Here is a 10,332-nt window from a genome sequence, read left to right on the forward strand (position 1 = left end):
GAGAACAGAATCTGTTTTCTCCCTACATATGGCTGTGAAAGGGGGCAGCAGCACTGAAGAAGAGAAAGCAAGCCAGTCTACACTCAAGCTCTTTCAGAACCTTCTGGAAAATAATATGGAAACCTAACTTCTCCAGCTTTTGAAAGGAAACCTCTTGAAATCAGTTTTCCTGGCACCAATATGGCTTGTAAGTGAACTGATAAACATGTGGAGCAGGACAGATCCTTGTGATGTTTAACCCAAGCTCCGTCCTCTGCTGCAATTGTAAAGCGAACGCACCCTCAGTGACTGATGGTAAAGCCTCTCCACGGCTCTCATCGGCCTTCGCTTTGCCTTCATAGCCTCTCACACCATGGACAGCTCTGCTGAACACCCTTCTAAACTGACAGCCCCTGATCCCAGGGGCATTTCTGTACTAGCCTATACTCTCATCAACACAAGAAATAATTTGATTTTGGCACATCCTAGCAACTGGGATCACTATATTTTTTCCTTTCTCAACCACCCCTTTCTTTCATATTATACTACATTCCTAAACCACACTCCAATTCAGATTCCTTGGATCAGCTTCCTTGGGAAGCCCCAGTTGGGATGTGCTTACCTTGGGAACTTCTCCATTGCTGCCGGGGGGCAGCCGCAGGATCCAGAAATTTCTGTTTTTCAGCAGGTTCTCCATGTTCTCCAGCCGCCTCTGCAGCAGCCCATACTCCTGCAGCAGGGTCCCCAGCACGACCCACTTGCTCTCCAGATGGTTCGCAAACTCCACAGCTGTCTTTTCGCAGTCGGCTATCTTCTTTTCATTTGTCCCCGTCCTGCCTTCCAGGGTCAGTAGCCTCATGGCCTGGGCCTCCAGCTTCCTCTCCACTGCTTGGACGGCAGCCCACACAGCCAAGCGGGTGATCTCCGCTGTGGGGAGCGGCTGTTCCTTCTGGACTGCAGAAGAGATCTGGAAGGGGGTGTCCTTTTGGGAAACCGGGCTCTGGAGCAGGGGGTCCCCGTCAGTCTCGGGAACTGTTGGGGAAAGGGTCAGGGGGTCTTTCTCAGGAGTTTCAGGGGAGTGAACGGGGGCTTCTTGGTGGTGGGGGGAGTGGGAGAGAAGGGAGATTTCTTGTTCAGCAGCAGCTGGGGGTGGATACTGGGTCCCTTCCTGGGAAGCCAGGGGGCCCTGGAGAGGAGTCTCTTGCTCAGAAGCGGCAGAACACAGGAGTGAGGGTCCCTTCTGGAGCACATGTGGCATCCAGCCAGAAGTCTCTTGCTTGGGAGCACTGGAAGTTTGGGGCAGGGAGGCTTGTCGGGGAATGGTGGGAGACAAAGAAGGAATTTCTTTGGGAGGAAGAATGCGGGATTGGAACAGAGTTTCTCGAGGGAGTCCAGCAGGGGCCTGACGTAAGGTTTCTTCTTGCGGAACACTGGGGAACGAGAGAGGTGATGAGCGTTGATTCTCCATGTCCAGCTGTTGAACCTGTGTTCATGGAAGAAAGGAAAAGAGGATTGAAGGTCACTGTCTCCAGCTAGCAAAATAAGTCCCAAAGACAAGTATACACATAAAAAGTGCTTCTATTTGGTAGCAATAACATGTGCCCCTCAAATGTGAATCTCTTCTAGAGACCACAGCACCAATTTAGACATCAATTATAACACTATTATGAACAGCAAATGAAAGATGATTATGCCATCTTTTCTTTCTTACAGAGCCATCTCCTTTTTACAACATACACTGCACAGGTACCTTACGAACAGCAGTGTGGGAGAGGGGAAGGGCGCTGGGCTCCTGTTAGAACATGTGGCTTTTGGCCCTGTCTACACCTATTGCCACCTGTGTCACTCTGGATCAGTCGTTTGACCTCTCTGTTCTTAGTGCCCTGTGTCCTTATCCGTAAAACGAGGATAATAATATCTGGCACACACACCACCCCCCCGAGTTGTTAGAGCAGTGAACATAAAACTTTGAGAAACAAAAGAGCAGAATTTTGTAAAAGCCAAGCACTTACTATCCTACATCTCCCAGCAGGGGTGGGGGTTCACCAGCAGGGGCCGGAACTGTTAATGTTCTTAACTGGAAGGTGGACTTGGCATCCAGCCACCACCACTTCTACCAGCATTAGGCCTTTGTGGTGCCCTGGGTTCCTTCCTTCGTTCAGTCCAAAAGTGAGGACATGACATTATCTGAAGTTTCCCAGACTCCTACTCTTTGATAACAGTTGCACTGCAGACTCATCTCAATGAGTCAGTATGGTATATGTTTGACTTGGAAACATCTTCTATGTGCCCGGCCCCTGCTGTAGAGGCTGAATGGACTTCTGGATATTTTGGCCTGGTTCTGCTATAAGCAGAGCGAGACATCAAGGCAGGTGAAGGCAGGCAATTCAACCACTCCTAGGAGTGGGCAGTGATCCACTGCAGTAGGTGTGCTCAGGTGGTCTGGGTTCCACCCTTGGGTTTCCGAGGTGGGGAATGAGGAAGCAGTGAGGCCTGGAAGGACGGGCAGCAGAGCAGAAGTCAGCCGGACTGGTGACTGGTATCCAGATTTGGGGGTACTAGACCACCACAAAGACTTGGAGTCCTTCTGGGATCTCAATGACCCACGCTCTCCTTGTTCCCCACCCTGCCATACTCACATTGAGAGAATTCCTGAGTCACTGGGAGGCGAAGCCACGATCTTCTGTGAGTAACTAGTTATGTATTTACCTACCTAGATCACCAATATCTTTCGGAACCGAACACAATTTCTCCTGTTACAATGTCTGTCCACTCCCTCATCATCTTCCTTCAGTGAATCTGCTCAGTCACTATGCTCTATATCCAAGTGGTCTTTAATTAAAATTTCAATTTTCTTCAGTTGAAAATTAGCATATCCCCAGTGTTCAGTCTGACATATAGTATGTGTATAGTATGGGCCTGAAGAGTAAATTGTTGAGTTACAAAAAAATTATTAGGATAAATAATGACGTTCCTTTAGTCACCTATCAGAGACTTATCTAAAGCTATTCCATATCTTCTACAGCTTTTTTTTCTTTTATTGGTTCACTTATAGGTGACTTAACTGTGACAGCATCATACTTTTAAGCCACGGATTGAATATTCAAGATCCTAGTCACAAAAGGTTTTTGAGGTAGTATCGTCTAATGGCCTCTACCTTGAACCAGACATGAGCACTAATCAGCTGAGAATGGCTAACAATTATCCAGTATTTATTATGTGCCGTGAGCTGTGTTAAGCATTTTAAAGGATTATCTCATTTAATCCTCACAAAATCTATGAAACAGGTACTACTAGAGTTACTACCCATACTTAGTACAGGAGGACACTGGGGACAGGAGAGGCTAAGCAACCTGCCCCAAGTCACCCAGTGTTCTGGTTCCACAGCCTGCAGACTACCTCCAGGCCTTAACTGTCAACTGAGGCAGCTGACCAGGCAGGTGTGTGCTCTGAATCCTTTTTACCTCTAAAATCCCGAGGCCAGATATTATTAATACACAAAGACTTGTGGCAGGTTGGATAGGGTTGGGAGAGGTGGGGAGGAAGGCCTTGCCTTTAGAGATATTATCATTTAAGTTGGGGTCAGGGACCTCTTTGAAAACCTAATGAAAGTTTTGGGTTCTTGTCCTCAAAAAAGACACAAGGGCACATACATAGAATTTTGCAAACATCTTCAAGGAACTCACAGACCCCTAAACCTGCAGGCTCATCAACAGCTAAGCCATCTCTCAACTCTTCACTGAGGTGAAGGAAGCGCTGGGGGGCCCTCAAGGCTAGGTGCCTGGCTCTCAGGGAAAGTGACTGCCTAACACAACACAATAGGCACATTACAGCCCTTGCCTCAGAGGGAGATTAGGGTATCTGCCTAGCACTAGAAAGAAGGGGGAAAAAAAAATCCCAGGGGAGCAAGTGAGTCTCTGAGTAATGCAGAGGTTTAACTGAAACAATGAAAAAAAAAAAAAAAAAAAAAAGCCGCCAGTATAGTAGACAGAGCCAGCAGACCAAGGCATCTTTACCAGCTAGACAAATCAGAGCTCAAAGGAAAATACTATTTCTTTGCTATTATTAGACTGTCTCTCTCCATTTCCGGATTTGGAGGACTGTAGAGGGGCCACGGGAGTGTGTTCCCTCCCTCGCCTCCCAAATAAAAGCCCTTTGCTATAATTTCATCCATCCCAGTAAACCTGTGGCTTATCTCACCCTAAGCAGAAAGAAATGCCCAAAGAGAGGGAGCGAGCTGTAAATATATCTAAAACGAATAAGCTCAAATTCTCAAATTGCTGGTAGGGGGTTGGAGGGAGAATTCTTTTGAACCATATTCGTAGGATTTAACCGTCCCTCCTTCCCCCACGGATCAGGAGTGGACAGAGTCTCCAGGATTCATGCCACATTAGCAGAAGCATCCATAACCACAGTATCTGACTTATTAAGAAAGTCATGGCATTTTTTTGAATGACCCAGTATGGTTCACCCAGCATTATATACCATTCAAGGCCCCGGAAGGACTGAGTCCGGAATAAGGCATGTAAAAATCTTCGTTTTATTTTACTTTCCCAAGAGTTTTTTTTTTTAATTAAAGAATTGGGAGGCTTTTTAGAAAGCTATATATCCTGCCTCCTTCCTGTGTACACAATAGGAAACTGAGGCTCAAAGGCACTGACTCCCATGCAGTAATCCTCTCACTAACATGGCCAGGAGGTCTCAAAGAGCAGGTCTGCGGGAGGATCTGAGGGATGATTTTTTAAGAGTGGCTCCCTGAAGAGGAACATCAGCCCCCAACCCCCGAGAAGCTCACTCCCCAGACACCATCTGTCAGGACACCCAAAGTTTAGCCCGCGACCTTCCAGACGCAGAGGCCGGAGGCCGAGGCTTGAGCTCAGAGGGTAACCTGCTCCCACCGCGGAGATGCCCAGCTGGGCGCTGCCCGGCCTCCCCCACCGCCTCCGACGGGCCGCGTCTGCTGCCAGGGCGGCCCAGGCCCCTCACCCAGGGGCGGCCGCCGCCAGAGCCACCCCCTCCCCGTCCAGGCCCGCAGCTCGCTGGGCAGGCCTTTCTGGGGCCGCCGCACCGTGCCACGGATGCCTTGCTACGTGACCTTGGGGCCGGAAGGGCGGGTGGCCGCCAGGTGTCTGTGCCTCAGTGTCTCCGTTCTGCGAAATGGGAGAGCCGCGTCAGCGCCGCGCCCGGGCCGGCGAAGGCTCCGCGGGGCCGAGCTCTGCGGAAAACGTGCCGGCCGCTACCCCGACGGACGCAGCGCGGGCCCCGCAGGGAGCGAGCGCGCCTCCGGGCGCCCCACCTCGGGGCCGCGTGTGTGCCGGGCCGGGCGTCAGCGCAGCCTCGCACGGACGGCGGTGGGGCCCGTAGCCCTCCCCCACCGCCCGGGTCAAGACGCGCGGGCCCCTCCAGGGCGCCCCCACCCCCCGCGCCAACGTCGCAGCGTTTCTGCCCCTTACCAAGATCCCAGGCCGGGCCGCCGAGCCGGGGACACGCAGGCCGTCCCCGGGGCCCCGAGGCCGCGCGTCCGTGCGCGCGCGGGCCGCCCTCACCGGAGCCGGGGCCGCCTCGGCCATGGCCCTGCGCTGTCCGACCCGGGCCCCCGGAGTCGCCGCCGCTACTGCCGCCGCCGCCGCCGCCGCTGCCGCTGTTGCGCGCGGCCCCACGCAGGCCCGGCCGCCCGGCGCTCTCCGCAGGCGGCGCCGGCCCAACCCTGTCTTCCCCGCCGGGACTCGCGCGCGGCCGTCGGGCCCCGGCCTGCTCGGGGCGCGCGGGGCGAGCGGGCGCGGGGCCGCGGAGCCCGGGCGGCGGCGTCGGAGCGGGGCGCGCGGCTGTGCGGGCGGCCCGGCCGGCTGCGTCCCGGCGGCGAGCTGGGCCCCGGCCCTCAACGGCGGCCCCCGGCCCGCGCGCCGCCCCTCTGCGGCCGCGGCTGGGACCCCGGCTCCGGCCCCGGCCCCGGCTGCGAGCTGCGCTGCCGTCCCGGCGCCTCTTCAGCAGGGGAGCTGCACAGCAGCTGCCATGTTGCTACAAACTGCATCCTGGGAGGCATGTCCCTCTCAGGCCGTTTAAAGAGAAACACTCCGAGGCTCGTCGGAGGCTGCCGGAACCCAGACAGCTCCATCTACAGCTGGTAGGAGCGAACAGTGTCGAGCGAGCCGCCCGGCGGCGACGGACACGCCCTGAGCCCGGGCCAGCCCGTCGTGGAGCCCGGGCCGAACCGCCGGGGCCTCCCACCCTCCAGGACCCTCCAGCCTCTCACCTGGGGTCCTCTCCTGCCCGGACACCCTCGGGCGAGGCCAGGAGGCGCGCGGGCGGAGGCGAAGTCGGAGCGCGCAGCCCAGGCGACGTGCTGGGGTCTGGAGGCGGCTTGATTGGCTCCGACAGCCTTCCTCCCGCCGATCCCCTGCGCCTCTCACACCCAGAACCCGGGGTCGTTCCCTTTCAAAACCTGCGCTCACAAAGGGATCTAAGAAACCCGTCACACCAGAGAAAGCCCGGAGTTCATGTGACCAGCTCAGTGCAGCCCGGGTTCCAGGGACGCGGGCTGTGCTTCCAAGGGGAGCCAGGGGGTTGGGTGCTTTTGTGAAATGCCCGAGTGTTGTTTTCGACATGAAAGGACAGAATTCCTAGAATCAGACCCTGCTGGGGATGGAAGTGGCCAGACGGGTCATTTAGGAGGAAACTGAGGCCGAGTGGGAGGTGACTTGTTTACCCTCAGTCACAGTGTGAATGAATGCTCTTTGTAACCATGAGAAGTCCCAAAAGAAATGCAGGAGCTTAGAGTTGAAGACTCCCCTTCCTGGACAGGTCCACTTAACCGTGTATTAATTGAATACCTACGAGGTGGCGAGAACTGGGGATAAATTGAAAAGGAAAAAAAAAGAAGAAACTATAGGCAGGCGTCCTGGTTATTAGCGATGAAGCCCAACTGGAACTAACTTAAGTGAGGGGGAAGGCGGGGGGAGCAGAGGACATGTGTTTACCTAATGGAACCCCAGGAGTGGAACTGGTCTTGGAAGGCAACAGGACTCAGTATGCTGGCAGCTCAGATAATGGAAAGTTATAGCCGGGCGCGGTGGCTCATGGCTGTAATCCCAGCACTTTGGGAGGCCGAGGTGGGCAGATCACGAGGTCAAGAGATTGAGACCAACCTGGCCAACGTGATGAAAACCCGTCTCTACTAAAAATACAAAAATTAGCTGGACGTGGTGGCACGGCCCTGTAGTCTCAGCTACTCGGGCTGGCTGCGGCAGGAAAATCGCTTGAACCCGGGAGGCAGAGGTTGCAGTGAGCCGAGATCGGGCCACTGCACTCCAGCCTAGGGGACAGATCAAGACTCTATCTCAAAAAAAAAAAAAAAAAAAAAAAAAAAGGAAAGTTACGGATAGAGGTAAGGCCAGAGCTATGCATCCTGTCCCCTCCCTTCCCGGAGGCTAGAGTTCTCACTCAGGTCTTTATGCATTTCCTAACATGTGTGCATTCGTAAACAATGCACACTACGGGTTTTGGTGTTTTTACATTTTATGTGAATGATATTATCCAGTCCCTATCCTGTTGCAACTTGCTTTTTTCCATGGGTCATTTTGTTTTTGAGATAAAGACATGTTTAAACAAGAATATCTGGTTCATTCATTTTACCCACAATATAGTAGTTCATTGAATATATAAACTACAGTTTACGTTCCATTCGCCCTAGAGGAATGAGAACAAACCTGCTGCCAGCGACATCTGCATGCATGTCTTATTGTGCACTGCTAAAGTGCGTCTCGAGAGACGCCTAGACATGGGACTCTGGATGGCAAGAGCACCTTCATCTTTCCCTGGCTTCCCGAACTGCTCCCTGAAGGGATGATGCCCACTTACACATCCACCATCGTGTAATTTTCTCTTTCCCCATCCTGGCTCATACTTACTGATAATGGACTCAGAACGTTTGCCGACATGATGAGTGTGAAATGGTAGCTCATTATTTTAATTTGTATTTGTATTAATGAAGTTGGGCATCTTTTCATGTTTACCAGACATTTGGTTTCTTCCTCTGTAAATTTCCTCTTCATATCATTTGCCAATGTTTCTGTTGTGAGATCTTTTTCTTATTGGCTTATAGTTGTTTCATTAAAAATCTATTCTGGATGTTAATCATATCACCAAACATTTAATGTAATTACTAATATGATTGCATTTATATCTACCATCTTACTAGTTATTTTCTATGTGTTCCAGCTGTTCAGTGATACCTCTCTCTCTCTCTCTGTTTCTCTCTCTGCCTGCTTTGGGGTTGAGGGTTTTTTTTTAATTCTATTTTTATATTAATACTCTATTTTTTAGTAATTTCTATTTTCACCGTTCTTTTACTAGTTACATATAATGGTTGTCCTCAGTTTTACAATATACATCTTTAATTTTTTAACAGTCTACATAAATTATGCCACTTCACATATGGTGCGATAACCTTACAACAGGTTATCCCTACCATCTTTTATACTGTTGTTAGCATACATTTGATGTTTATGTATATAATCTCCACAATACCTTGTTAGATGTGCAGATGGCAAATATCTTCTCCCAGCCTGTCTTTTAACATGTTTCATGGCAAGCGTTGCATAAACATTAAACATTTTTTAATTAAAGTATTATTTATATGCAGTGTAATGCAGATTTCAAGTTTATGGCTTGTCTAGCTTTGACAAATGCAAAGACTTATGTACTCCATACCTGCCATCAAGATATAAAACATTTCAGCTGGGCACGGTGGCTCACGCCTGTAATCCTAGCACTTTGGGAGGCCAAGGCGGGTGGATCACCTGAGGTCAGGAGTTCGAGACCAGCCTGGCCAACATGGTGAAACCTCATCTGTACTAAAAATACAAAAATTAGCTGGTCATGGTGGCAGGTGCCTGTAGTCCCAGCTACTCAGGAGGCTGAGGCAGGAGAATCGCTTGAACCTGGGAGGTGGAGGTTGCAGTGAGCCAAGATCGTGCCACTGTACTCCAGCCTGGGCAAGAGAGCAAAAACTCCATCTCAAAATAAATAAATAAATAAATAAATAAATAAATAAATAAATAAAGCATTTCATTACTGAAGAAAGTTCCCTTATGTTCTTTTTCAGTCTTTGAGTTCTGATGAATCCATGCATCTGTGTTCTGCCATGGTAGATTACTTTTGCCTTTTCATAGAAATGGAATCATACATATACACTCTTCTGTATGTAGGTTCCTTTAGTCAGCATACTGCTTTTGAGATTCTGTCATGCTGTTGCATTTTCAGTAGTTCAGTCCTTTGTGTTTCTCAGTAGTACATATTTCATTTCATAAAATTACATGCTTAATATGAATTTATTCCTATAATTGTGTATACTCGTGGTTTATTTTCCCCCCACAAGACTACCAACTGTATATTTGCACATTAATACTAAATATTGTGCAGTTAGCTGCAGATTTTTGTTATGAATGTATCACAAATTGTTAGCAAAAAGTGTTTTGTATTTTCTTCAGTAAATGGTTCTTCTTTTAAAAAACATTTTGTATATTGTATTATTATTTATTTCTGATTACTGCATTGTAGTTTTAAAGAGTAGCCTGAGTAAAATATGTTATTTGGAATTTGTTGTGATTTGCTTTGCAACCTATTTTTGTAAATATTCCATGTATACTTGAAAAGAACAAAATCTCTAATTGTTTCAACAAGACTAGTTGAATATGCTTTTGAAATTTTCTATATCCTTACTAATTTTTCTTTATCAATTACAGAGAGAAGTATGTAGAAATCTCCTATTGTGACTTTTCCTTTTTTTTCTTTGTAATTCTGTCATTTTTTGCATTATATATTTTGAGGCCATGTTGTCAGGAACATTGAACCTCATTTTTTTCATAACATTGTGATCTTATTTATTGTAGTAATGCTTTTTGCATTAAAGCCTGTTTTGTCCAGTAATATTAATGCTCCAGCTTTCTTTTGGTTAATGTCTGCTGGTATATCTTTTTCTGTCCAGTGAGTTACTTTGAACTATTTTGTGCCCTCAAGTTTTAGGTATATTGCTTGCAAACATCATGTGACAGGATGTCAAGCATTATTTTGCCTGTGTCTGGGAATTGAGGCTAAGGCTCAGTACTAAGGATAATAGTTGTGAGGAACCCCACATTTTAACTTCATGTGGCCGAAAGGAGTTGAGACAGTCACTTACAGAGCTGACCAGGAGGTACCACCTCAGGACTGGCCCACCACTGACACCCCTACCCCCATACACAGAAAAAGAAGACTTCAAGAGAGGGAGATTGTTGGCTATTCCTTCCCTTTCCACCACATGAGAGAGTCTTGGTCTCCTTTTGTGGGAGCCCAGGACATGGCTCATAAGCCTTT

At 49.2% G+C, this 10,332-nt stretch overlaps 1 protein-coding gene across 2 annotated transcripts in view; it reads right to left on the reverse strand.

Annotated features, from left to right (window-relative positions):
• The window catches only part of ZNF777 (zinc finger protein 777), a 29,856-nt gene extending 23,322 nt beyond the window's left edge, over positions 1-6,534 (reverse strand). Inside the window, exons 1-2 of one of the 2 annotated variants that reach the window (XM_077997669.1) lie at positions 6,233-6,534; positions 602-1,462 (exon numbers count right to left, since the gene is read on the reverse strand). In XM_077997669.1, coding sequence (XP_077853795.1) covers positions 602-1,447 — 846 coding nt within the window. In that variant the 5' untranslated portion in view covers positions 1,448-1,462; positions 6,233-6,534. Of the gene's footprint in view, positions 1-601; positions 1,463-5,432; positions 5,616-6,232 lie in introns of those variants that run through there. The other variant, XM_077997668.1, reaches the window with a different exon arrangement.
• Between the last annotated feature and the right edge of the window lie 3,798 nt (positions 6,535-10,332).

Source organism: Macaca mulatta, chromosome 3 (assembly GCF_049350105.2).
Source record: "Macaca mulatta isolate MMU2019108-1 chromosome 3, T2T-MMU8v2.0, whole genome shotgun sequence".
In the NCBI taxonomy this organism is placed as follows: Eukaryota; Metazoa; Chordata; class Mammalia; order Primates; family Cercopithecidae; genus Macaca; species Macaca mulatta.